The sequence below is a fragment of the Drosophila arizonae genome, chromosome 5, assembly GCF_054131065.1.
Source record: "Drosophila arizonae isolate 15081-1271.41 chromosome 5, UAZ_ARI_1.0, whole genome shotgun sequence".
NCBI classification, from domain to species: Eukaryota; Metazoa; Arthropoda; class Insecta; order Diptera; family Drosophilidae; genus Drosophila; species Drosophila arizonae.
This window is the reverse complement of record NC_142925.1, coordinates 17,118,400-17,146,293: the sequence shown is the minus strand read 5'-3', so window position 1 is coordinate 17,146,293 and position 27,894 is coordinate 17,118,400. Positions and strand designations below refer to the sequence as shown.

The following is a 27,894-nucleotide window of genomic DNA, read 5'->3' as shown; positions in this document are numbered from 1 at the left end:
TGAAAAATATAGATAGATACATATATAATTTTAAATAGAGAATGATTGATGAAGAGAAACAGCGAGAGGAGCAGAGTGAGAAGCAAGATAACCCAAAAGAGACAAAATATGTATTTCTAAATATATGTTTACTAATTTTGTTATTTACTTCGAAAATACTTTAATATATACTTTAATATAGGTATATTCGACTATACTTTTATATATATAATACAAATTAAATACACTTTTACGATTAAGTAAAATACGATTAAATAAAAATTTCCTACAAAGCTTCACATATTAAAGAGCTGAACCTGAAGCACTTTTCCCCTTTTTGTAATACTGATATAATTTGTGTCATTAAACCGCCGCTCAGCTTAAATATATTTGTTAATATGTTCACACGTCGCCGACATTCGATAAGATTTATTATTTATTTTATTTTATTTCATTTTATTGACTTGCTCGGTGCCGAGCTGAACTGGGCCAATAAAGTATGCATTTACTGGGCGCTATTATAGATTTATATGCAAACGCATAAATTTCCAGCTCAGTTGACACTTAAATAGCGGTCCGCACACTTGGCAACAGAAGCGGCTGACGTTGACGTTGACGATGGAGCTGACGATGGAGCTGACGATGGCGCTGACAGCACGAACCCATTTCAAGGACAACGCGGCGTATGCGTAGCCCAAGCTAAGCAGCAGCTCCAACTGCCAGCTGTGCAGACCAATGGATAGCTGTCTGAGACTTGGGACTTGGTGCGTGCGTGCCAAAGGAATGCAATAAACTAGACACCACATTATGCGCAGCCACACATTTGCATATAAAATGGCAGCGATTTTCACACCACTTTCCCCCCCTTTTTCCACCACTGTAAGAGCTTGAAAACGGGCTGTGAAAATTGGTTGGGCTAGTGCGTTCTTCGCCTGCTGCCAAATGGAGTGCGCAAATATTTACTCAAAAAAAAAAATTGCCAGCTAATGATATGCGAAATGAAATATTGAAACATAGCATAAAATAAATTTATTGTAAACAGTATTAAGAAGAAATGTTGAGTAGAATGTATTGATTTTTATTGTCATTTAAAAACGATTATTTTCAGTTTTTCTTATTTTTTAAATCAATTCTCCAAATGCAAAATAAATCAATGTGTCGTCTTACTAGTCTAACATTGCACTGTTAAACTAACAGCAGAGCGCCTGTTATCTAAGCTTCTCAATTCAGCATTGACCTCTACTGTTACAGTAGTGTTGGTGTGAGGCTGAGACCTTGTACAGAGAGAGTTCTGAATGTATTTTCCACATGAGCTTGTGTCGTGACTCACGCTAGAGAGAGTGACAAAGAAAGCTGCTGCTGAACGTAGTCCCGACTGTTGCTGAGTGAGAGTGAAATGGATACTACTGCTAGGCTCTTCGAACAGATCGTTATGATGCTCAGTGAAAGAAGAGAAGTGACTAGAAATTGTAAATTTTAAGCATCAACAAAGTTAGCGCCCCAGAAATTCTTGATTTGTAACTATTGTAAAAGTGAAAAACAATTAACAATTATTAAAAAACAATAAATCAGATAAATAGCTATATTACTGACGACTTATAAGACTCCAGCTAATCCCAAGTCCACTTTAAAAACGATCTCTTCAAGCGCAGCTCTACTGTTTTTACCCAACAAATCCAGTTGATGTCCTCATGTCACACTTAAGCAATCTAATTTGCAGCTGCTCCAAATAACAGAGTAACCGCTAGTCGAACATCTTTGATTAAATAGCTTCGAGCGCTTTATTAATGCTCAGCCCATTTAACTATTGCCAATTAGCTTTGGTTGGCGCATAAATCAAGCAGCAACAAATAAACAAATGCGTATATGAATGAGTCGATGTAAGGCGGAGTGGTTATCAGAAATGGGCTAAAAAGCCTCAAGCTGCTGCTGTACAAAAAAAATAAATAAAAAGCTTTGCCTAACTATAAGTTATTAATATGTATTTATTTGTTTTTTGTTTGCTTCTTTTTTGTCCAAATGTCAAATTACTTTAACCCTGAGCCAAATAAACCACGGCACAACAAAAATTTGCATAAAAGCATAGTGAAGCGAAGTCGAGCCGCGTCCATTTGTCAATGTAACAGCAAAGAAAGCGAGTTTTAGCTTGGTCCGCATCCGAGATGCAGATGCGTTCGAAATATGCAAATTAGCGTGCTAATTTGTGAAGGCAATCTTTAAATAGAGCCATAAATTTAACACAGTGTGCGTTGGCGTACATGTGTGTGCGTGTGTGTGAGTGCAATCAATCAAAGCGATGGCGATGGCCAACGAAATGATTTATAATTAAAAAATTATCAGTAAAATGCGAACAGAAAATTTTAATGATGATTATTGCATGAGGATGAAACTGACGAAGCTGATGATGACGAAGTCGTCGCTGTTGTTGTTGTTGTTGTTGTGGGGCGTTGCGTGTACGACAAGTTGATGCGGTCTCTCACCTTGAGAGGTTTATATTGATTTCAACTACAGTCAAACTTGTCTTGATGGGTTTTTTTCTTTATTTATTTTTTTTTTTTTTGCTCCCCGGTATCAAACGAATTCATGCCAGTGCAGCGGTAGCAGCTTAAAAATTAATAAAAGAAAAACATAATGAAATAAATATACATAAAAAGCAAAATAAAATAAATAATGCCTAGCTCCTCTATTAGTTACATATACGAAACCTCATGCTCCATTGCAAGCACAATAAACATCGCAAAGCCCACAAAACTAACGAAAGAAAGAAAGAAAGAGCGCAACGAAAGTGGAACGAACGGATGTGCCACAAAACAGTGGGGCGAGCTATGCCCAAAGTGGGCAGCAAATGCAATCAGCATGTTTGGCATGCCAAACACAGCCAGACAATTAAAATTTATCGAAAACCCAATAAGAATATTCTAATTGTAATCAAAGTCACGTCTTGGCAAGCCCAAACAGTTTTTTATTTACATTTTTAATTTCACTAATATTACTTTCTAATATACATATATAAATATTTTTATAGACGTAAACCCTATTTAAATAATTTTACAAAAAGAATTTTTTTTTTTTCAGTTCATAATTTCATTTAATTTTATAATTATTATTATTTTATCTTATTTAAATTTTTTAAATTATATTTTTAAGTAGGTAGTTTATTGTAATAAAATAATTTCCACTGATTTTGTAATCAAAATCTCATTTTTATTTCTAATTTTTAAAATATTTACATCATAAAAAAAATTTATTTTTTTATTTTGTTTAATTTAATCATTTGTTCATTTTTTATTATTTTTTTTTTTTATTCAAAGCACATTTTATTTTAATTTAATTTCTATTAATTTTTAATTTTAATTATTTTTTTTTTTTATTAATTAATTTTTTTTAATTTAAAAATACCTATTTAAAATTTAATAGTACCTTTATTTTTTATTTTTTTATATTTTTTTGTACTAAAAGTATAGCTTGCTTAACTTTTTTTATGCAATTTATAAATTGTTTTGGTAATGGCCAATGTCAAGATTTAGACGGAAATAAATTATAGTTATATTAAGTAATTTATATAAATGTACAAAAATGAAGACATAACCTTCCTGAGTTTATGCACAAGCTAAAATTTAACTCTTTTAAAAACAGTTGGCAAAAAAATATATATATTAAATGCAAAAAAAGACATAAAATAATAATAAAAAATTAAAGTTAAAATGATTCTGTAAACCAATTTAAAAAAAAAAAGAATTTCACATAAATATTATCACTTATTCAGGTCATGAAATTATGATGTCGTCTAACCAGAACTGGCATCTGTTTAAGCCACATTCAAATGTTAATCGTCTTGAGCTGTTTCCTTGCCAAAATAAAACGCCAAACTCGTTTGTGTCCACTGTGCGTGGCGGGCACTTAAAAGAAAATTGCATTGCTCGCCTCTTTCAGCACCAGATCAGCGCACCGCCCCGCCCCGCCCCCACCTGAGACTCCGTTGAGTTGTTATGGCGTCGCAGTTTGAAAAGGGTGGCCCACAGTCAACGTAATGCTCCGCTTACTTCCTCGTGAGCGCAAAGAAAAAGGCCAAGACACACACACACACACACACATATGATACACATACAATCGAAGCTTTCAATTTGCACAAAAACTTCACATAAATTACATAAGATGTCAAAAAAAAAACAAAAACAAAAGTAAAGTCCAACTTGCAGAAGAGTGAAAAAAGCGAAGTTACAACTCTAAAGGGAGCTGCTGAAACTGGTTCAGTTTTTATTTTTTTATCATCTGACTTTCGTTGTTGTTGTTGTTGTTGTTGGTTCACAATTGACCAACTGACCTTGAGCAGGGCTTATGCAATGCAATCTTCTTCAATCTTCTGAGAGTGGCGACTGCTGCTGCTGCTAGGGCTCATCTCTGTACTTCGACAAATTGCAGCCACTGTCGGCGATTGCAAAATGCACAAAATTTGAAATACAGAAAGCCCCAAGATCGCAACTCAAATGCATAAGCGACAGCATCAGCAGCGACAGCGGCAACAACAAAAAGTTAAACAACTTGTCCCATAACCAAAAAGCCAGATCCGAGTGCCCAAAATGAAGAGCTTGCTGCGCCGGCGTCGCTGCCATGTGCATGTCTGCACATGTGTGTGTGTGCGTGCTCAAGTGTGTTATAAAAGCAACTCAACCTGGCTGCCAACAAGCCATAGTACAAAGTCAACTTGCAGCGTGAAGAGCTCGCGACTAAATCTACCTTCAGCAACAAAAAAAGAAAAGCAAACCAAACAAAAATGTTTAAATTCGTGTTTATTGCCAGCCTGCTGGTCAGCGCTGTCCTAGCCGCACCCGTGAGTGAATCCAAGAAAATAAAAAAATAAAAGCCGAAAATACGTTAATTCAAGCCAAAATTATATTTGGAGTCCATACACAAGATAAGCAGAGTAAAGAAAATCAGTTATCAGTGTAGCAGTCGCTCTAGCTGCGCACGCACTTGGGCCGCTTCGTGCTGCGATCTGTTTCGCATTTCTCGAAGCTGCCGCACTTGACATTGCCACAGTAGCTGCCCGTGGCGCCAGCTGCAAGTAGCGGAGAGAGCGGATCAGTTACAGCTGTCAACTCAGATAGTTCGGCGTGTTCTACTCACAGTTCTTGCTGCCAAAGGGCGACTTGTCGGCGCCCGAGTTGCCCAGCAGATTGGGCGATGCGCAGCTGCGTCCGTTGCACAGATTTGGACAACATTTGCCGCCAATGGCGCTGCACTCGCTGTCGTGCAGGCACTTGGGCGTGCAGTTGGACACCTTGGTGAACGAGGGGCAGTCTGTGCAGAGAGTTCAATTCAGTTCAATTAGTGCCTGTTGCCTGTTCATTATGGCCATGACTTACCGCCGGCTGCCAGTGTCACAGCCAGACAGGCGCCCAATACAGCCAGCAGCAAGAGTATAAAACCAGGTTTAGCTATAGTAAAAGAGAGAAAGAGCGAGAGAGCGAGAGAGAGAGTTAGTGAGTGATAGTCTCGAACTATCGATCTACGTACCCATTTTCCTAGTATTCCAGTTGAACGTCCGCTTCGTTGCCTTCGCTAACAGCGACTGGCGTCAGTTGGGCTTTATACTGCTGCTCAGGCTCAGTCCCTGGTCGTACCGCCTACTACTCGAACCAGTTTGAGTCTGTACTTGATTTTGTTGTTTTTCCTCGTGATTAATTACAGCAAAAATAAACATGGTAAAAACCATGACACCGAAGCCAATATACCCTAAGGCAGAAACAAGTTCTTAACAAGAAAAAATTTATTAAATTTTCTTAACTTAACTCAGCAAGCGAATATATTTTATTTAATTTCACTCAACTTTTTATTTTTCAAATGAATGAATTGCTGCAAATTTTTGCATTTAGAATTTCAAATACTTACCCTCTAGTTCAGCATACCCTCTTCTACATTATTAGAGCGCAAAAAGTCATAATAGAGTGTTTAACTATAGTTAGATGCGACTAGAGGCATCCGCATAGAACGCTACAGATTTCAGCAATAATTGCATAAATTATAAAAGAAGTTCGCCTTAAACGAATATTATCAGAAATTTAAATTTAAAAAAATTAATTATTTAAGCTCAGCTAAGCTTTATTTATGCTGATTTTGCATCATTTTAAAATTGAGAATACTAATTGCTTAATTAATAAAAATATTACTGATTCCCTATATCTTTGCTACACAATCGAGTCACTTTGGAATCAAAAAATCATTTATAATATAATAGTATTCATATATTTTTTTAAATTTATAATAATTTCTATATTATTTTTGTCGTCTAAAAAGTCAGCTTTAGCTTCCATAATCCATATAAATAAAATATTTAATATATTTTTCTTTTATTTATAATAATTTCAATATTATTTTAGTCTTCTATATTTTTAGTCAGCTTCAGTTTACTGTAGCTCATTTGCAAGACTTTATAAACCGATCTTAACTGAACAGCTTTGAAAAGAAACTTTAATTAACATTTCCGCTCAGGCATTCAAGCGATCTCTGCTGAACCACATAAGATATATGGAAATAGCAAAAAGTGTATTCACTTGGCAAGTCAACCTTACAAAAAAAAGTAAACAAGAAACAAGAGAAAAACAAATTATTGCAAATTTCTGAAATTTCCAGAGAAACGATAAACAAAAACCAATTGCTGACATTGGCTGTCAGCCAGAGACAGCCATAAAATTGTTAATAAATCAATCAGTGTGTTAAGTTAAGCAAGTAAATATATGCAAATATCAGATATGAGAATCTGTAGCGAACTGCACTCAAACAACATTTCACAGTCGGAGAAACCCTCACTAGAAGGTTTTGTTTGTATCAACACTGACTCACAGAACTCTGATTGAAAAAAAAAATGTGAAGTGTTATCGGCAACAGCGAATATTAACGATGTAATAAATGTGAAGCTAAATAGACAAGTAGATGATAATAGGCAATTCGTAGGAATTGCAATGACTTCACATGCTTTAGTTGCTTATCTAAAACTCTATTCTGTGCTCTCTTCCAGTTGACCGATGAAGAATTGGAGCTCGAGAGACAGCAGAACGAGAATGCGCAATATTCGTTCAGTTCAACGATCAACGATGACATTAACGATGGCTCAATGGATCGTGAGGAGACACGCGATGGTAAAAAGGTGACTGGAAAGTACAGCTACAGCGATGGTTTCGTGAGGCGGACGGTGCACTATGAGGCCGATGAGAATGGATATCGTGTGGTGAAGGAGGATATGGAAGTGATTGGCGATGGTCCTCAATTCAATCCGGAGGGACAAGCCGATGTCGCCGGCTCCCTCATCGGCCAGTACTCGATCAAGCTGGACAACAGCGACACAAAGCAGCACTACAAGGACATTAGACAGTAATGCCCCGGCGCTACATAGTCGACTAGTATTCTCAGAACGGATGATTTCTAACATTTAGAAATGCACTGAATTGTAATGTGAAATAAGAAATCAACCAATGTGGTTATTCTAATGTAATAAAGTCAAGTAAATCAAAAACTAAACACTCTCTATATGGCCATATCATAGACTTAGCCTGTTTGCAATTTTTATTATCAGACTGGATTCTTCGTTGTAATTATTGTGGACTACATGTTCAGTTCTTCTAGGAGTCTGTACGGTACATATTGAGATCCATTAAAATAAGTTCATAATATCGGAGGTTGTCCTCCCCTACGACCCACTGCGCATTGAGCAGACGTAAATCGGCCATTCGACGGCCAATACGGTCCTCAATGATGGCCTGTAGTATTGGAATATGATGCCGATTGCTCCCAGGGCTGTTCAAAGATTTCCCATCAACACCATCATCGTCCGGCACTAGATTCGTGCGGCTTCCGCGAATTCTAATCCGGAAGATGACAGGGGAGTTCTCATCGCAAGTCTTCTGTGGACGAAGCAGTCCGTACGCACATCTCATCTTCAGCAACTGGGAGCATAGCCAAATGCGAATCCGTATATAGTAACGCATAATTCAGCTGCCTCCTTAACTAAGTTGAATAGCAAAAGAATTGAATCGAAATAACGTTAATATGAATGCAAATGCAAATGTTTTTTTTTAGAAAAGTTGGGAAAAAACAATTTTTTGTATATTTATTGACTTGTCACTTGTTTACATGCGACTGAACTACCAGTCAAATTTTCTAAAAGACATTCAGCCTGGATTCAGCAGGAATTTCCAGTCTACTTTGATTTAAGAAAATACCACCAAAAATACAGGGTGTTGCAGAAGTAATCCACCTATGTTCTATTGCTCTAATTCTCTAATTGTGGGTTTTCATTATTAATTTAAAATGTTAAATAATGAAAAAAAAGTAATTAACAAAATATATAGGGTGCTCCAGAAGTAATTACCCGCTGTTCTCTTACTATAGTTTTTTTTATGAATTACTTTTGTTTGTCTTGTGAAAAATGTTTACTTATTATTTATGAACAATTTTTCTTTGCCTTTTGAAAATTGTTTTAACACTTGGTTATAAAAAAAAATCCAGGGTATTTTTAAGCTTTTAAAAATTGTTTATTTAATATATAATATAAAATATATTTTAATAAATTGAGAATAGTTGTCCATCATACAGGCCCGTATTTTGACATCTTCCAGCAATCGTTCCAAAGTTTCGGAAGAGGGTTCTGGTATTCCTAGGAATGTTCTTTTTAAGGACTTTAAAACCTCTGAGACTTTCTGACATAGGCCCGAGTCTTGAAAAAATATTATATAAATAAATGTGTACCGGTTAAGCCCTGTGATCTAGGATACGATACATTAGGCGACTCGGAAATTCTACCTTCAGTATTCTACATTTCTGGCCTTTCGCTTTTATTGTACCGTTACTTACTCTTGTCCCATCCCCTACATAATTACTAGGTAAAGTCTTAACGAACCAAGAGAGAGAGACGGAATAATAATAAATAAAAACAAGTAAGAAAGCTCCAGTCGAGACTGCTCGACTAGGAGATACCCTGAACCCTCCAAGCTGATATTCTAATCATTCTGCACTTCTTTTATGCACACATACATACGCACGCATAAGCCTGCGCTCTGCTAACTGCGCAGTAAGCAGCGACTGCGCTTGGGCTGCGCTGCAGTGTGGGCAATATTATGAGAATTTATTTGTTGAATAATTTCTTTTGTAAACATACGATCTTAATGAAACTTTTAGAGCGTAATCATATGGTGAATATGTGTGTATATTCCAAAGCCCAAGTCTCTAGTATTTGAAATACGCGTTTTACAAAAGTGATGGTGAGGGGGTGAATTTAAGGGTGGGGGGTAAATTTTAACAAAAACGGAAATTGTATAAATTGCATATAAGCATACATTAAAAATTTGGAGACTCTAGCAATAAGGGTGTAGAAGATATAATTTTATAACTGGTTTTCGATAAGGTTTTTATCGATAAAAATAGATCGGGATGAGTTATCGATTTTTAATGATAAACTTGATATGCGCGCTGTAATTACGGACATTTAAAAAAAATTTGAAGTCTCTAGCTCTTATATCTTCTGAAATCGACGCGTTCATACATACGGACGGACGGACGGACGGACGGACAGACAGACGGACAGGGCCAAATCGACTCAGCTCGTCGCCCTGATCAAGAATATATATACTTTGTGGGGTCTGCCACGCCTCCTTCTGCCTGTTACATACTTTTAACAAAACCATTATACCCTGATTTCCCATTGAAAATGGGTTCAGGGTATAAAAAATTAATTTTCGACTATAATTTAAAGCTAACTTTTATTTTAAATTATTAAGCAACATTGTTTGACAATTTGGGATTCGTAAAGCATATTGGGAAACATATATATCGCAGAATTAATACATTTATAGCACACTGAATGGTTGCGATGACTAAAGATCTTCCTGCACGCACTCCATCGAGTTGTTCGCCGACTGCGTGATGATCAGCGCCTTCTCCGAATCGGTTAGATTTATGAATTTATGCTTAGACTTGAGCTCCTGCTGTATGGACGAGAGTAGATCTGGTGAGCCGCGGCCCGGCTTCAAGATTAGGCTATCCCGATAGGGGTTGCCCGCCTGCTGCGCGGCCTCGGCACAGCCGGCCACGTCCATGGTTGGCTCGACGATCGTCTCCATTTGCAGGGATTGGCGCTTGCGGCGCACCCGCTTCGAGCCGCGTGTAATGAGGACGACAGCGGGCGATTCGTAGGGCAGCGCCTGGATGACAGTTTGCAGGAGTTTCGGAGGCGTCTCTGGTGTCTTCGGGTTGCCAATGACAACGTCTGCCTGCAGAGCGCTACGGGCGCGCTCGCGCTCCTCTTCCTCACGCTCGCGGGCCGCGTTCTTGCGCATTAGCTGACGGGCGCGCTTCTTGAGGATCGCCTGGGCATTGGGATAGTAGGCGATGACCTCGTTCAGGTCCGACTTGGACAGCACAAACAGATTGGAGTAGCCCTTGGAGCGCACATCGGCTGTGCGACGATCGGCGCCATTAATGCCCAGCAGACTGATCTCGCCGAAGACGGAGCCCTCGGTGAGGGTGGCCAGGACAACATCGCTGCTGGGGCCGCCCATGACCTGGACCTGTCCCAGCTTCACAATGTACATCTCGCGACCCACCTCACCCTTGCGGCACACAAAATCGCCCGGCAGGAAGGTAACGGCACGCAGCTTCAGCACCAAATCCCTAAGCAGCGCCTCCTCACAGTCAGCAAAGAGCTGAACCTTCGACAAGGTTTGTATGTGCACCGAGATGGCAATGTCCGTCTTCAGATTGATGGGCAGAGCATCCAAGATATTGGACTCGTCTAAGATGAAATTGGATAAGTTGAAGCTATAATGATTACGAATAAAAACATTTCTAGGTCTCACCCAGCGTGCGCTGCTGCTCCCAGGTGAATTGAAACCACATTTTGACACGTGACTGCACCTCCTTGGAGAGATTCAGACGTCTCATATACTCAAGCGTCTCATCCTCCAGCTGACGATACTCGTGCTTGTTGCGTGTCGCCGTCGAAATGATATCCCTGATCTGGCCAATGAGCAGGGCGAACACAAAGACGCCCATTAGCCAGGCGACCGTCATGAAAACATATTCGCCCTGGCGTTCCGGCTTCGGATTCTTGCCAATCGACGTCGCCGTCTTGGTGGCAAAGGCAAAGCATCTCACATAGGGATGACCCTTGCCGCTGAATACCCAACGATTCTGGCCCAGGCCCTGATAGTCGCTATAGGCATAGTACAGAGCGGCCGTAATGTGGATCATATAGAGCATATAGGTTAGCGTCTTGGCCACGCGCACCTGCAAGGGCAGAGCTATTATATTTGATATGTTTACTCAAGGGTAAATCGTAACAACTTACGAAATGTGGCGAGGAAATGACCCGATCTAGGAGTCGAAAAACCTCCCAAAAACTTTGGATCTTGAAGAAACGCGGAAAGCGCAACCAAACGGCGCCAGTGCCATATTTCAGATAGAAGAGCTCCAGCGGCAGCAAGGCGAGCAGATCCAGCTGTAAAGATTAGTCAAGTGAGTGAATATTTTACTTAGTTATAGCCTATCATATAGGAGAACTAGGAAACAAATTTCAAGTCTTTAGCTCTTAAGGGTCTTGAGAACGAAGCGTTGAAATATGTGAACTGACAGACGAACGAACTCAGTTCATTGAATCAGTTCCGCCAAGCCTCTACGCATATTATAATCTGATTTCCTATTTGCAATGATAGTCCCGCTTTACCCACCTTAAACTGGAGCTTCCTCATATAGTTCTTGCGCGTTAGATTCTTGTTCTTGACCCAGAAGCCCTCGAAGAGGTACATCACGCGATGCTTGAAGAAGACCACGTCCAGTAGGTAAATAATGTCCGCACAGAAATCGCAGGCGAGCCAAATGTTTGTGTTCGCCTTGGTCTGGAAGGGAAAGGAGGCGCGCAGCGGTATGACCCAGGCATTGTAGAGGAACGACAAGGAGACCACGCAGAGCCACGAGATGTAGATCTTGCCCTGCGGATCCAGGGTGCGCTCATCGTTGTTGGCGCCGCACAGGCTCGAGCAGAGCCAGACGTTGGAGCGCGGCGTGTCCGCCTCGAAGAGACGCCCGCGGTGCGGCGATTGGCCGGCGGGCACCAGGCGCACCTTGTGCTCGGGCGAGGGATGCAAGCTCTTGGTGCTCGCGTGCAGCGCTGCCTGCGTCGGCGGCGGTGTGGGTGAGCTGGCGCTGCTGGACGAGGGCGTTGGCGGCAGCTCGATGCGCGACTTCACCTTGTTGGCGCGCGCCGTGAAGCGGCGCACCAAGTGCCGCACCTGATCGCGCAGAAACTGCTGGCCTTGGGAGTCGAGGCTGCCAGCACTGCTGGGGCGATGTGGCTCCTCGACAACGGCAACGATTTCGCTCTCGTTGAGCGAGGAGGAGCGCGTCGTTCGCATATTGCGATCGTTGTTCTGCTGCTCCGGCGACTCATTGTAACAGATCTGCACATCCTTCTCATCCTCATCCTCATCCTCCTCGATGGGCTGCGAGCTGCTGTCACACTGATCTGGCTCCGCCGGCGGATCGAGCAGCACCTGACCCGTGGCACTGCGCAGCTCTGCCTCCCGCTGAGCAACCACCGGATCCGGTTCGTCCACGGCGCCCGGCAGCGGCGTCAGCTCCACGTACTGCGGCTGCAGCACTCGCCGCACGCTGTCCGGACTCACCAGCGGCTTCTCGTGCTTCAGTATGTGCTTGACCAGCGCATGGGTGCTCTCGATGTTGTTGATCTGGCCCGAACGCTCGGCATCCACACAGCCGATGCGTCCGTTGCGAAAATAAAGGCGCGACTTATAGAACCGCGGACTATGCGGACGCTGACGGCGCTGGGGGGCCTTGTAGGCGTTGATCTTGAAGCAAATGCGCTTGGCCGGACTGGGCGTCTTGTTCTCCTTGTCGCGCCTGCGCTGGCTGCTGGCCAGCTCCTGCTCCTTTTCGCGCTGCATCAGCTGCTCCGTGGCGCTGACAAACTGCTCGATCTCCTTGATATCTTTGGTGATCTCCTCCAGGCTGCGTCGCACATTCGCCTCCTTCTCGCCAGGAGTGGAGTAGCGACGCTGCGGCTCCGGCCGCGTATTAATCACATTCCGCATGAACGCATGACGCTCCAGCGTCTCGCAGAAGCGCGGCGACGCCGGCCTCGCCACCTGACCCGGCAGCGTGGCCATCCGTTTCAGTTGAGTGTGTGCCGGCACCTGGAACTCGTCGTAGGCAAAGTTCTCCAAGATGTTCGGCGATGACTTCAGCAGCGCTGCACTGGCCTCCGTATCGAGCTGCGCGCTGCGCTGATTCAACTGCGAATGAAACGAGCTTGAGTGCTGCGCTCTAGCAACTGGCCCCACACGGCACAGCTAAACCACCTTGGCGTCGCACGACACGCAAATTCAATAAAAGCTAAAACGAATATAATAACAAAAGACAAAAAAAAAAAAAAAAAAAACACGAAAAAAAAAAACGAAAACAAACAAAGTACGTCTGTGCCTTGCATGCTAATTGCCCCGGGACGCCCGCACAATCCCATCGAATCGATTTAATTGAGCGAGCGCAACCCCAAGCGCCTCAGCCAACGGACCATTAGGCAAATGCGCTTGGAGTAGTTTCATTCCATTGGCCAGCGAAGGACGTTCAATCAACTCCAAACTAGGCATAAATATTAAATAGAACTTTGTTTTTTCTTTTTTAATGTATTAAAACTCCTATAAAAAGTGTGGTAAACCCTTTTCAGGACAATCGTTGAGGGAGACTTGAACTGGTGAAGGAATGGGAAATAAATCTATGTTTATTATATTGTTATAAGGATAAAGTTGAAGAGATTGTTTTATCAATTTTAAGTCAGGACTCGATCGTTTAGCTTCTGAGTTTGCTTATGTTCCAACCTTCTCTTAGTACCAACAGATCTTTGAGCTGCAGTACCTAGACGCCTAGTCAGCTAACTGATGCGAATCCCAATGTATTTCACTATCCACCTTTTAGATGCTAACTCCATTTTTTGAATTAGTTAGTTTGCCCTAGGACAAATATATGACGCTGGCATTGGGACTGAAACTCTCTTGAAAGTGGGGAACAGAAATTCTAAATGTCATAATTATATAGGTTTCTTTCGTATACCCAAATACCGCATACCTAAAATGCCAATAAAGTAGCCTTGTTATACGTTTATTTACGCTCTAAAATCTTGACTGCAATTGTCAAATAAAATATTCAATTTATGTTCTATTTGCAATCTGTTTTAATGGCAACATCTTTTATACTTAATTTAGCTAATTTGAATTTCTGTGTATAACGAACAAAACTTACCCCATTGCTATTTCGTATTATCGGGACTCTACTGTCAATCTCTATCAATCTCTACTTGGAATATAACAAGCGTCTAAGTCGTGTGTCTAAAGCCTTAACTGAATTTTGCGAAAACTATGCGAATTCTCGAAAAACTGTTCGACATGGTTCATTTTACATCTCTGCATTCAGGAATTCTATAGAATGAAGCAAAGCGACGTCCTGCACTATTTCATTTCATCATTTCATCGGTCTGTCCAGCCGTCCGGTCAAGGCAGTTCGCCGGGGTTGTCGTGTCAAGCAGGACTTTGTCATTTATAGGAGTCGCGTGTGTTGTAGGGAATACAAGCAAGCTATGTTCAAGGTAAATAGGTCTATAGGCCTTGGTGTCAATGAGCTGACGCCAGTTCATGGACCAGAAGCCATTGCCAAGCAGCGTTTTGGGCGTAGAATAAGACTTACTGGAGGGAGCCAGGGGATAGAAAAGGGAAATATTTTGAAATCATTCTAGCGAATGATTTCACTGCAATGACTTAGAGGAATATGAAAGCAGGTGCCGAAGTACCGCAAAGATTGAGCTCGTAAACACCAACTATTAAAATGGATCGAGGCGGGCTACCCCAAGCAGCAGGCATTGCTAGCATTTGTGCAGAAAACGTTAATTCAAAAAATATCTCCTTTTTAAAAAAATATTTTTTAATATTAAAAGAAAAGTAAAAATTATAATAAATAATAAACACATAAAAGAAATGTCATAAAACACATCTAGCGCCCTTAGTTTAGCTCCCGTTTTTTTCGTTTTTCTTACCTTCCGACTGCGACCTTTGCTAGCCATGTTGTTGCCTATTGTTGTTGTTGCTCTTGTATCGACTTCCGTGCAAGTTCACTGCCAGTTCAAAGTTCAGGGTCGTCTCGCTTAGTGCGCCATTCTGTCTGTTCTGTAATAAAAGTAGAGTTCGTTGCGTGGCACACGCGGCGAATGATTAATGCGAAATGCCATCATTTCGTGTCCAATTACTCTTATCAGCCGACTATCAGTGAGTGGCATATGTTGGAAAACTTATTGATTTTTCACAGAGCTGCAGTTTCATGCACGAACAAAGCAAATCTGAGCAGCTCAACAGGTGTGTGTGTTTTGGCCAGAACGTTCACAGTTCAATCAAACTCAATTAATTACCGCTTAATGTTTAGGTATTTATAGCGTTTATAAAATGACTTTAAATATTTTCATGAATTCTTCTGCTCACTTTGAATGCATTTCATTTGCATAGAAAAACTACTACGCAGGCAACTAGTTGCGAATTCACCTCCTTTGCTCAGCGATGATAATAAACTAGACAGAGCAGCCATGGCAGCAGCAGCAGCAGCTGACTTGGTCTAGCGATTCCGGGCACAAAGGATCGCGCATGCGCAGATACCGTGGTATGAAACATGATTGGAAATCAAATTAGGAAAACTTATTCAACTGCAAATTGTTGCTTAAATTAACATAATTACATTATTTAATTTTATCTAAAGCCATTTGTCATTTAAAATATTGTCTGCACGATAGTTGCACTCAGTTAACATAACTTAACGCGATTTCAAATGAAAGCCGACTGTTAACAGTGTCAATAACAGAAATTTGTAATGTTAAATGAAAGCTCACTTGATGAGCTTTAAGTTGACAAATGGCTTATAGTAATTATGTAGTGAATTAAATGTTTCTTATATTTTAAGTATTTATTATTAATATAATTATAAATAAATTAAAAATAAATAAATAAATAGTAATACTTCTATTATCCATGATTTCATAACAGAAAATATTCTTTAATTAATTAATAATTTTAAAATAAGTCTAATACATAACAATTTTATTAGTCTATTACGATTAACTTTAAATTGTAGTATTAATTATTGTAATATAAATATATATAATAAAATAACAGACAACAAAAAATTATTATATTTTGTCATTTTTGATATTAATTATTAATTAATTATATGATATACAATTTTTTATTAATATTAATTTTTAAAATAAAAATTTAAAAAAAATAGTTAGCTAATAATATTTTTGTATCTTGTAAAATTGAACTGGAACCAAAATATATGATTTCCCTGTTAATAAGTATCAAATATTAAAAAAAAAAAATAAAATAAATAAAATAAATACATACAAAATTAAAATATAAAAACCATTTAAATTAAATATTAGCCACAAAAGTAAGTTTGGTATTTTAATATTTTTATTAAATTAATATAATGAATATATTTAACTACTATAAAAATATAATAAAGAAATAAAAATAATTAAATATATTTAAAACATCTTGACACAAAAATACATATAAAAATTAAAGATATATAATAGATACTTTAAACTAAATTTACTAATGTAACCTGTAGCACAACTTAATTATTGATTTTAATTAATGAACTATATCATTTTAATACTAATCATTGAAACACATTATTTAAGTTTTTAAATTTTTTTTTTATTTATATATTTTTAAATAATATTCCGTTCAGCTCTACATTTACAATTACATATTTGTTTTTGTTTATTTTTTTTTTTCTTTTTGTATTTTGTTTTTATCTTTTAAATTACATATATATACTTATGTATATATTAAAATGTATATATAACTTGTTGGATTGTGGTTTTTAAACTTGTATTAATTGTATGTAATTAAAGTGAGAACTTCTGCTAAAAGGACGAATAAGGAGAGCGCTGGACGCAAACAACGGCGAATCGATTGATTCTCTAGAGTCTGCGCATCATGAGATGATTTTACCCAGCGCCTCTCCTACAAAACTGTGGAACGCTATGCATAAACATTTACATTAGATGCCATGAAAAAAGAATTAAACAAATGAAAATAAAATAAAAATGTAAAAATAAGAAATAATAAACCTCAATTTACAGATGCAACGATGTGTGGCCAGGCCGACCTGGCGTATGAGGAATTTGAGAAACGCATTAGAATGAAATAGTTGTTGTAGATACATACATACATACATACGTATAAACCTATAAAGAAACAGTTGCTAGTTTTTTGTTTTGTGTTTTTATGTTTTTTTTTTTGTTGTTTTTTGTTTGTTTTTGACTGAAAATTATATGTTTAACTTATATTAGGGTTCTTGGTGTGTTTTGTTGTTGTTTTTGTTTGTTTGTTTGTTTGTTTTAAGTGCATATTTAAAGGTTTAAGGTTTTGTTTTTTTGTTTCTTTTGTTTTTGTAGTTTTTTTTTTTTTCTTAATTTTTTTCATTTGTTTTATGTCACTTAAAAAATTACATTAGTAAAATGTATTTTAAAACTGATGCGAACGTGGCCAGTGTGAATTTACTCGCTTTCGTCGTCATCGTCCTCCTCGGAGGACTCTTTCTTCTTGGCCTTCTTGGCGGGCTTGGCGGCCATCTTCTTTCGCTTCTTGGGCGCACCGGAATCGGTGCCGCCATTTGCCTCATACTCCTTTACCGCTTTATTGTAATCCTCCTTCATTTTGATGGCTTTCTGTTCCCATTCCTAAATGAAATGAATGGTAAAGAAATATTTTAGAAAATCTGTAAAATATTTTAAATCAGAGAGAGGATCTACTTACAGTTTTGTCTTTCAAGCCGCGCCACAGCTCACCGCCTCGCTTGGCTATATCTGTGACCTTGCTGCCGGGATTTTCCTTTTTGATCTGTTCGCGGTTCTCGTTCAGCCACAGCATGTACGCTGACAATGGACGCTTCGGACGCTCGCCGCTCATCTTTGCCTTGGATATTGTATGATTTACGTAGACTTTAAATAAAGTGTTCTACTTGTTGCCTCCCTCAGAGTAACCTGTAAAATTGAATGAGAGCAAATGTTAAGTCGAGTCGTACGAAGCAGCAAGCCTACTACTAATCTCCCATTTGGCGTTGCTCAAAAGCAAACTTGCTACAAATGTGAGAAAAAATCAAGCATCTATAATGTTAAATAACAGTGAATATTATGTACATTCCTAGTTGATAGCTTGATCATTTATGTTTTATGGTATATACTATATACATATGTATATTGAAAAACTATATTTTCAAGCACTACAGCTTAATTCATATCACATTCCTCTATCCATTTGCTTGCAGCTTATGAAGAGGCTCTTAAATATTCAATAATTTCATATTGCCACACACACAAATGTTCATCAAATATTCGTGACGGCAACTGTACACGGCTTACACAACCACCCACACAAATGCACCCACACACACACACACACACTTATATACGTATCTGTGTATAGGCAGCAAGCATATGCCTTGCTGCAGTCTTTTTTATATGCACACAGAGACGCAATTATTATGTATATACATACGTGTCTATATAAACATGTGTATATATGTATATATTTTGTACATAATTTACTCAATTATGCATTTGTGTATCTGTGTGTGTGATTGGAATTCACTTTTCGATGAACCAGTGCATTGAGCTATATATACCACACCTGCAAATATGTAAAATCAGGGCAATGCACTTTTAAATAGCTGCACAGTAAATATACAATGATATGTGGCATATGCAGAGGCCTATGAGTATTTATATATGTACATGTATAAGTATATATATATTGTCATGAGCTGCTGCTCAAATGAAACAATTACTTATGAAGCGCATATCCCAACGTAACTCGGAAAACTGCTCTCTCCATTCGCTCTACTCTGCTAAAGTTTCTCAAATAACTCAAAAGTCTTGATGCGCTTTTTCCAAACTTCAGCTACATTATGCAAATGTTATTTATATCAGCAGCAGCAAGAGTAACATCATCATCAACATCATCATCATCGCCAGACAATCGCCTCCATGCACTTGACCCAAATACTGAGAAATACTGACAAATAACGCAACGCGCACGAGACAGCGAAAACAACAACAACAACAACAACCAAGAGAAACGACGACAATGATGGTGTTGATGCTGCTGCTGCTGAAGCTGACGAGATGCTGCGACAATTGGGTTAACAAACCACAGAACTGAGCACTCGCACAGTGGGCGCACAGCAGACAATAAATCAACGAGAGCTGGAAGTAGGAATGGTGGGAAGGGGGGCGAGTCGGGGTTGGGTGAGCAGGTGGCTGGAGCTGCAGTCATATCAATCACAAAGACAAATTCTGGCAGTGGTCAGTGGCTAGCGACAACTGCGCCCACATGAGCCGAGTATATATGTATGTATGTGCGTGTGCGTGTGTGTGTGTGTGTCTGCAGTCTGGCTGCTGCTGCAAGAGCAAACATGGGAAAATGGCGGCAAAATTGTTGTTAGATTCACGCGCGCAACTGTTACGCCCGCAGAGCTGCCTCTGCCTTTGCCTTTGCCTTGCCCGACCACACACAAGCAGCACACGCAATGACGTTGTCAATGTCGCCACACGAGGCGGCAACACGTGATGCACAAGAACAACAGCAACAGCAGCAGCAGCAACAGCAGCAGCTTCATGGCCAAAAGGATTCCTTCGCTGAGCACAACTCATGCGATTGTATTTATATATTTACACACACATATATACACATATGAATATGTATGCATAGTATGTAGCCCAGCCACCTACAAAATCGAAAGCGAAATATATTTTGTCTGGCGTGTGCGTGCGGCGTTGCTTGCCGGAGCCGTTGGCCAATTGATGGGCATAGGATGTAGGTGACTAGGCGGAGTTATTTATGCCATATGCCAAACTTTAAAGATGTTTCTGTGCGGGCTTAAGAGATTTAACAGCAAACGTTGACATTTTAAGCTGCGCCCAAAGGTATGCTATGTAAAATATTCATGGGCAAAGCTGTTGTCAAGCAGAGCAGATGTGAAACTAAATTATGCCAAGCTATAGTTAAATACAGTTACTACACTTTAAAATATGAATACAATGCTAGAAAGCTGGTAATAAAATATATAAATTTCTATTTAACACAAAAAAAAGTAAGCCTGTGATTAAAATGCGTCTCAATAGAGTAACAAATATGATCTGTTGCTTCCTAAAATTAAAAAAAAAAAAAACGAAAACGAAAACAAAAACAAAAAACCTAAAATACTAAAACTAATTGGAAAATACAAAAGTAAGATATAGGAAAAGAACTAAAAAAAAAAAATATGAATAATAAACATAAGTAATTAACTAACAAATCTGGCAAAATACTTCTCAAGACCTTTTCATATTGTATAAGAAACTTTTTTTTATAAAGCTTACCAATTTTAATAATAAACGAAAAATAAGTAAAGTGACCTCATTAAGCATCCCAGAAAACTTAAATAATGCTTTAATTTATTATTAACATAAAAAAAACTAATTTTCTAGTGAAGATGGCAGAAAACTTATTTAATTATTTAGACAAAAAATTTTATTAAAAATTATAATTATATTATCAGAAAACAAAAAATAAAAACACAAGCAGGTAATTTTTATTCAAAAAAAAAAAAAAAAAAAAAAAAAAAAAAAAAAAGACACGAATACAAAATTTTGGATGAAGAAATTTTAGCTAAAAAATATAAAAATTTTGCTATAAACAAGAAAATAAAAAATTCTTTAAGTATTACATGTCGTGAAGGCTTGTAAAAATTATACATATGTACATACATATATGCATAAATGCATTGATCAAAAATGTTATAGCATACTAATGAGGGCATACAATAGTAAAATCCTCTCAGAACAACAATTGAGAAAACTTCAATATATCAATATGGTATGAATATATTATGCTATTTATATATACAAATAACATGCATATATATACACGCATATATACACAGCTGCGGCCATAAAAATAGTGCTGCCACGAAGCACTCAATCTAAATTAATAACATTATATGTCAATATTGATATTTATTTCAAATTATTTTCAAAATATAGAGCTTATCACAAAGTTGTTTGGCCAACATTTACAATTCTTTAGCTAATTTCAACGTGGCTTATTCTCTATATCATTTCCCAGCTGTAGCCATCCAACATAATCAAATGCTTAACTTCTAATTAAAACTTTAGCCCGACAATAAACACACACACACACACACACATACACATGTATACAAATTCTGTTTGGCAATGCTCTCATTAGTCATATCGTTCGAGCTGAGCTGAGCTGATTATTTTCGTACTGGAAATGCATTAAAAACTGTGTACGTTACGCATACGCAGCGTGGCACAGCTACCCACACTTGCACACATACATACATAATAGATAACTAGCTGGGGACAACGAACGAGATTGAAATGAAAGGCAAGAGCCAAGCAAAGGACAACAAATGATATTAAATGGCATACAAAATGAGGCAGGGCCGACATTTTAGCGTTGATCTAAAATTGAAAAGCACAAAACGCCAAAGCTGACGCCAGTTGCTGTCGCTGTTGCTGCTAGCGTCGCAGCTGCGCAGCCGGCGTCGCAGTCAACGTCAAATGAATGAAATGTGAAATTGCTGAAAGGAATACACAGCGCACACACACACACACACACACAAATACAAAGACACAAACACAAATATACACAGGCATAAAATTACGGCAGCAGCAGCGGCTTCTGCTTATCTCTACCTATATGAGAGAGTGTGCGTGAGCGTGTATTTGTGTAGGTGTGCGTGTGTGTGTGTTTATGGCATTTTTAATGCCGACAACGCAGCAGCTGACGCCGACAGCGCTGCTGCGGCTGCTGTTGCTGCTGCTGCTGGAACGCTCAGTGGTTGTTGTCAGTGTAACCACCCGAGCCACCCGAACCACCCAAAAGCAACGAGCTCGAACTGTAAAATTGTTGCCTGAATGCTACTTTCAGCTTCAGCTCCAGCTCGGGCTAGTGCGCAGTGACAGCATTTTAGGGTAGATACTTTTACAGGGATTTGCGCAGTGGATGTCGACTGGGCAAACAACCGTTATATGTGGCAATATACGTACGTATGTATGCGCGTGTATTTCTATATATATACATATACATATTATATATAAATGTATGTCTCTGTGTGTGTGTGCGTGTGTGTTTTCCTATGTGACTGACGTTTACCGTTAGAGTGCGCACAGTGGTGACTTTTTATGGCCTTGCCACAAAGTATGGCTGACTGCAAATAATTTGTTTGAGTTTTGCGCCCCAACTTTTTCGAGAAGTGTAACTGACATTTGGCGTACAGTCATGGCAAGAATAATGAGCACGCCAGATAATTAACTTGCTTTGCTGGCACAAGTTAAACGTGCAAAAATTATGTTCATCTTATATTATATTAATAGAAGCAGAATAATTATGATAAATAAATAAAACAAATAATTGCAATATCAGCTCAAAATATTCTCGTTCTCAGGTTGTCTTTGTTTGTTTGCTTGTTTGTCTTTTTTCTCCTTTTCGTATTATGCCTTTTATCAAAACAAAATAAATAATACACTCATTTGAGCAAGGCCTCATCGATTAGCTAACAAAAGACGAGCGAGAGCGAGAGAGAGAGGGAGAGCGCAAAAAGCTTTGCCAAAACAACAAACAACAACAAGTGCATCAACACACGCACACATTAATCAGTTGACAGGCGATGATCAGCAAATAACAAGCTACAACAACAAGCACAGCAACAACAGTCAAATAATAAGGCCAGTGAGCTTTTGGCTTTTGGAAACAATAAAAACAAAAACTATAAACGGCAGATCTTTGCTTGCGACTCATTATCGCATCGACCGCCCACGAGGCGGCAAAGTTCGCTTTGAACAAGTGAAAATGGCGCGAAAAAGCTCTTGCACAACTGTAAATGCGGCACGCTGTCAGTTGAACTACAGCTCGCTCCCTATCTCACTCTCTCTCTCTCTCTCTCTGTCTCTTGCCCACACTTTCGGCACACGCGGCTCTCTTTGTGCAGGTAGTGTGGCAAACTTTTGGCGCCATTTTTAGTTTGCGTTCGAGTGTTCGCGATACGAGAGTGCATAAGCAAATCGCGCGCGAAATGCAAAAAGCACAAATAACAACAACAACAACAAAAAACAATAAATAAATAAACAAACAATGCGGAAATTGAGCTCAGGCCAAAATCAGCGACAAATATCATAAAAGCCAAAACAACTAGCAAAAGATTTATGTTCTGATTGAAGTTTTAGCTCTGTGAGAATTTTAATAATATTATATGTAGTCTTTATTTGTGTTAAGCTTAAATAATATATAAATATTAAAAGATATTACATTATTTGTTATATTTTATTTTGATGTCTTCTTAATTAAATAATATATTAATAATATAAATTCATAATATATTATAATAAACAAATAATAAATTTAAAAATTATCATTTCATTTTTAATTATTTTTATTTATTTATTTTTTATCATTTGATTGATCTCAAATATTGATAATAATATTTGTAATAATATTATTTAATATATTTGATTGTTATATTTTCATAATTAAATAATATACAAATAATGTAAATTCATAATATATTATATATTTATCAATATCAAATGTAAAAAATTAAAATATAATACATTTAAAAATTATAATTTAATTTGTAATTATTTTTATTTATTTTTTTTTTTATTATTTGATTTATATTTAATATTTATAAATTTAATTCCAAATACCTCAAATTTAGTTATATTAATTATTATTATTATTTTTTTTTTTCGCTTGATCAACACTCTAAACTTAGCTTTTCAGCTTAATGGGGGAGAAAAAGCTCTCATTGTGATAAGAAATGTTTATGATTTGATTTGCTAATCTTGCAAAAGGTTTTTAAGAACGGATCTCAGAGTGAGTTCACGCTTTCTCAATTACAAATCACATTTCACGGTCAGAGAGCTGAAACTTCATCAAGAGCAGGAAAATGTGTATTCCGCCGGGCAATTTTGTGCACGCAGCTGCAAAATGCAATTCAAGCAAAATAAATATGAGCAAATTGCACTGGATACTCGAACGGCTTGAAAAGGGAACGGGAAACGGGCAGCGGGAAACCTGACCATCGACAGCCGGCGCGACTTGGCGACAATTGCGTTGCCATATGATAAGGCAGAAGACGCAATGCAACGCAACGGAACGCACTGAAATGTGTGAAACAATTGAAGCCAGCAGCGAAGCACACACACACAGACACACAAATGCACCGAAGGACTTGGATGCATATGCATAGGTGCCCAGGGATCGCCACTAGAATCTAGTCTGTCGACAGGTGGGTGACAGGGCGCTCAGCAAGTTCAGATCGGGCGTGGAACAATGACTGAAATCGAAATCAGCATCGAAACGAAATGCCAAGCAGATGCACTGCTATTGGATGCGATTACAGTCGCGGCAAATAATATTGAGCACACATTAAAAACATTAATATTAGCATCAAAAAAAAAAAAAAAATTTTTTTTAATTTTTCCTATTAGTTGTAAGTATGTATTTACATTAGCAATATTTACTTTTATAATATAATAAATATTTATTTTAAATATTTTTTAATTAATTATACAATATTATTAATATAATATTAATTCAATTTAATTTATGTGATCATATAATAATCATTACAAAAACTAATTTGAATATTAATCAAAAAGCATAAATTTTACTAGTTCTTGATTAAACATAAATAATCAAATCAATAATCGCATTTCCTATTCAACATGGCCTGCTCAGCAATTGAGCTGTTAAACAATTTAATTGATGATAACATTGAGCAACCAGCTAAGCAAAACTAAAACGTGAACAGAGGTTGTCCTACTAATTTGACGCACACTGTAACTGTGACGCCCCGTGGGCCTAACACTAAACGCCAGTGTAAAAATTATTACCCACAGACGACTAATGAAAAATACTCTTATTTCTGATATACGTACGTACTTTGCTCTGGCTGCCGCTGTTGTTGCTGTCTGTTTACACTTCACTCTTGGCCCGGCTCGGACTAGAAATTTGCTTCGCACTGGCGCTGGCACTGGCACTGAACAACACTCTGAGCGCTGAACAAAATGTACTGCGAGTGTCTATAGAAAACTGAACTGAACTGAAATTCAACTGAAGCAGCTGTACCAGCAGCAAAGGCAAAGCAAAGGCAAAGCAAAGCGAGGCAGGGCGAGTATAGGCGAGACGAGGTGAGGCGAGGCGAGGCGAGTCGAGTCGAAGCGAAACAAGGCAGGCAGGCAGGCAGCAGCAGCAGCGGCAGCAGAACAGAAGCAGAGGCGAAACATACACACACGCACGCTGAGGCGAGCCGAACGAACGAGTGAACAGCGAGACCATCAAATAATACACAGAGCCCAGAGCCGCGCCGCAGTGAGCGCAGTACAGGCAAACGTATCTGTAGCTGAGAGTCGAGCAGCCAGCCAGGCCAGGCCAACCAACCAACCAACATAGAGCGTTGACGACGACAGCAACAGCGACGTCAACGACGGCAGAGGGCGGGCAACGAGCAGAGCGAACACAGGCAGACGGGCAACTGTATGTAGTGGCCGACAGTGGTGGCAAATTACGTGCGCACAGCTACCGCCTGCTGAGTGCGTGTGTGTGAGAATAATAATTTGTGTTTTTGCGGTGGCCGCAACAGTAGTGTACCAACTAAGTGGACTGGCTGTGCTATGGAATTTGTACAGCGCATGCACAGTGCGGTCGCTGAATATTGGAAGGGCATTGGAAATAATTAAATGGTCAATAGATAATGAATTATCGATGGGCGTATGTGAAATTATGATTTCCGAATATTTCATTGAACAAAAAACAAAATTTTTAAATAATTATATACAAAAAATAATATTTGATAAATCTTAGTGGAAAATATTTTTAAAATATCCAAAAATTTTTAAATGTTTTGATTAAAATTTAAGGTTTATTTTATATATTAATCATTTTTATTATTAATATAGTTTGAAAGTTGCAAACATATTTTTATTTATATTTGTTTTTCAATTAATTTAAATTTTTTTAAATATTTAAATTTTATATTTATAATAATATTTCTTTAATAATGCACGGACTTTATTATTTGAAAAATGATCAAATATTATAATGTTTTACTCTTCAATTATTTATTATTTATTTACTGCAGAGCCTTTTGTTTAATTATTTGTACATTATAAAATGTATATAATTTTTTTTTTTTAATTTAGTTTATAGATATATAGATAGATATTATCATACTCTACGACACTGTAACACCCCACACCAGTGAGCTCTTGATTTTCTCGTAGGCACGCGCATGTTCGACTATTTTTGATGTGACTGTACGCTGTGGCTGCTTATTGCTTCAGCCATATAAAAAGCGTGGAGCGAACAAGCTTTGTGCGAACGAAATGCCAGTAGCATTTTGCCGCGGCAGCAGCGGCGCCGCTGCCACTCGCCTACCTCTTCACCACCACCGCCCTCCGCCCCAACGGACCCTGCCTTCATTACCCCTCGGCTTTCCATGCTATCCGCCGTCATGCCATGAACGTAGTCGTCGTTGCCGTCGCCGTCGCCGTCGCCGTCGTCACATATAACCAAATATGCCGCCCACCTGCCCCACCCCCTGACTAACCCCCACCGCCGTCGCTCACGCGCTCAAATCTACAACAAATGCCTGCCATCAGATACCCCCCTGCCCACCTCGTCAGCACCCACACTCGAATGTATATTCAACCTCAAAAGACAATAACAAATAAGTATTTACAACATTTTACAGCACTGGACTAATTTTCGTTAATTTAATGCAAGCAAATTAATCGCAAATTTGTGAATCAAGATCGTGGCATTTGCATAAATTGTAATTTGCATTTGTTATTCACACCTATTTGGCCATTGAATAATTGAGCAGGTGTTGCTGCAGGAGCCGAGCATTTTTCAAAAAATAACCGTCAATATTATGAGCGCGCGCATTCAAAATTTAAATTCAATACCAACAACAATACCGGGCAGAGAAGAACAGCTACGACGCCGACGACGGCGAAGACGACAACGGCGACGACGACGACGACGACGACGACAGTGACAGCGACAACGATGACAACGTCAACGACAACGGAACGGAATCATAAGAATTCTGGGACCAAGATATTCAAGTGATTATAGCTCTGGGTCTTTGGCTTTTTGATCACAAACAGGCCAGGCCAGGCCAGGGCAGGCCAGACCCAACCTGACCAGGCCAACCCAGTACAGGCCTTGCCATGCCATGCCACCTTTTGCGCTTTTCAGCCAAACAAATTTGGGTCGTTTAGTTTTATTTTGCAAAATTTATATAATAAATGGCCGCATCGGCGACGCATTTTGGTCAATTCGTATTGCAAATACAATGAGAAATCAATCATAGTGAGACACTTTTCACTCACCCGTACGAAAATGTCGCCAAATTTGCGTTTTTAATTGCGGGCCTCGTCGATATATCGACTCGTGGTTATATTTTGTACACTGCCGTTTAGCTGTTGTTTGTTCACTTTATAAATTTTCTTCTACTAAAAACTCAAGTCAGTTGTGTGCACTGCTCTGGCTCTACTCTGCTCTGCTTTGCTTTGCTTTGCTTTGCTGTACTGGTGCTGTGCTGTGCGGTGCTGTTGCCTATGGCTGGCTGGTGCTGTGCTGTGCTGTGCTCTCAGTTGCTGTCTCGGTCTCGGTTTGTTCAGCAGCGTAGAGTACCGTACGTACGTACAGCTTTTGCCTTCAGTGGAATATCAAATACACAGAATGAATGCCAGGCAGCCAGGCAGGCAGCCAGTCAGCCAGCCAGCCA

General features: G+C 38.9%; 4 protein-coding genes across 7 annotated transcripts; 1 reads left to right on the top strand and 3 right to left on the bottom strand.

Moving 5' to 3' along the window:
• Positions 1 to 4,649: 4,649 nt before the first annotated feature.
• Cpr51A (Cuticular protein 51A) lies at positions 4,650 to 7,497 on the top strand. The gene is made up of 2 exons (XM_018012159.2): positions 4,650 to 4,810; positions 6,998 to 7,497. Exons 1-2 carry the CDS (start codon positions 4,754 to 4,756, stop codon positions 7,352 to 7,354), a joined length of 414 nt encoding a protein of 137 aa, XP_017867648.1. The 5' UTR covers positions 4,650 to 4,753; the 3' UTR covers positions 7,355 to 7,497.
• LOC108616742 (waprin-like protein) lies at positions 4,851 to 5,654 on the bottom strand. The gene is made up of 4 exons (XM_018012160.2): positions 5,497 to 5,654; positions 5,346 to 5,417; positions 5,107 to 5,280; positions 4,851 to 5,038 (listed from the first exon to the last, which is right to left on the bottom strand). Exons 1-4 carry the CDS (start codon positions 5,498 to 5,500, stop codon positions 4,938 to 4,940), a joined length of 351 nt encoding a protein of 116 aa, XP_017867649.1. The 5' UTR covers positions 5,501 to 5,654; the 3' UTR covers positions 4,851 to 4,937.
• A 2,223-nt stretch (positions 7,498 to 9,720) lies between the features above and the next one.
• On the bottom strand, positions 9,721 to 15,669 carry CngB (Cyclic nucleotide-gated ion channel subunit B). 2 transcript variants are annotated; one of them, XM_089470246.1, is made up of 6 exons: positions 15,510 to 15,669; positions 15,071 to 15,200; positions 11,700 to 13,280; positions 11,321 to 11,470; positions 10,830 to 11,259; positions 9,721 to 10,765 (listed from the first exon to the last, which is right to left on the bottom strand). In XM_089470246.1, exons 2-6 carry the CDS (start codon positions 15,095 to 15,097, stop codon positions 9,849 to 9,851), a joined length of 3,105 nt encoding a protein of 1,034 aa, XP_089326372.1. In that variant the 5' UTR covers positions 15,098 to 15,200; positions 15,510 to 15,669; the 3' UTR covers positions 9,721 to 9,848. The 2 variants fall into 2 exon arrangements, with proteins under 2 accessions (XP_089326372.1, XP_089326373.1); XM_089470247.1 differs by having other exon boundaries at positions 15,440 to 15,597.
• Positions 15,670 to 16,717: 1,048 nt separating this feature from the next.
• HmgZ (HMG protein Z) lies at positions 16,718 to 27,869 on the bottom strand. 3 transcript variants are annotated; one of them, XM_018012162.2, is made up of 3 exons: positions 27,497 to 27,869; positions 17,850 to 18,076; positions 16,718 to 17,773 (listed from the first exon to the last, which is right to left on the bottom strand). In XM_018012162.2, the coding sequence occupies exons 2-3, from the start codon at positions 18,000 to 18,002 to the stop codon at positions 17,591 to 17,593; spliced, it is 336 nt and encodes a 111-aa protein (XP_017867651.1). In that variant the 5' UTR covers positions 18,003 to 18,076; positions 27,497 to 27,869; the 3' UTR covers positions 16,718 to 17,590. The 3 variants fall into 3 exon arrangements, with proteins under 3 accessions (XP_017867651.1, XP_089328146.1, XP_089328145.1); XM_089472020.1 differs by lacking the exon at positions 27,497 to 27,869 and adding an exon at positions 25,040 to 25,211; XM_089472019.1 differs by lacking the exon at positions 27,497 to 27,869 and adding an exon at positions 25,044 to 25,211.
• Between the last annotated feature and the right edge of the window lie 25 nt (positions 27,870 to 27,894).

Excerpts from the sequence above, each read along its gene's own strand:
- HmgZ (XM_018012162.2), bottom strand. The coding sequence starts at position 18,002 with ATGAGCGGCGAGCGTCCGAAGCGTCCATTGTCAGCGTACATGCTGTGG. Across the intron at positions 17,774-17,849 it reads GCGGCTTGAAAGACAAAACT|GAATGGGAACAGAAAGCCAT; the intron begins GTAAGTAGATCC and ends CATTTCATTTAG.
- CngB (XM_089470246.1), bottom strand. The coding sequence starts at position 15,097 with ATGGCTAGCAAAGGTCGCAGTCGGAAG. Across the intron at positions 11,471-11,699 it reads TGAGGAAGCTCCAGTTTAAG|CTGGATCTGCTCGCCTTGCT; the intron begins GTGGGTAAAGCG and ends TAATCTTTACAG. Across the intron at positions 11,260-11,320 it reads TCATTTCCTCGCCACATTTC|GTGCGCGTGGCCAAGACGCT; the intron begins GTAAGTTGTTAC and ends CTGCCCTTGCAG.
- LOC108616742 (XM_018012160.2), bottom strand. Across the intron at positions 5,281-5,345 it reads TGTGACACTGGCAGCCGGCG|ACTGCCCCTCGTTCACCAAG; the intron begins GTAAGTCATGGC and ends CTCTCTGCACAG. Across the intron at positions 5,039-5,106 it reads GCCCTTTGGCAGCAAGAACT|CTGGCGCCACGGGCAGCTAC; the intron begins GTGAGTAGAACA and ends CGCTACTTGCAG.
- Cpr51A (XM_018012159.2), top strand. The coding sequence starts at position 4,754 with ATGTTTAAATTCGTGTTTATTGCCAGCCTGCTGGTCAGCGCTGTCCTA. Across the intron at positions 4,811-6,997 it reads GCGCTGTCCTAGCCGCACCC|TTGACCGATGAAGAATTGGA; the intron begins GTGAGTGAATCC and ends GCTCTCTTCCAG.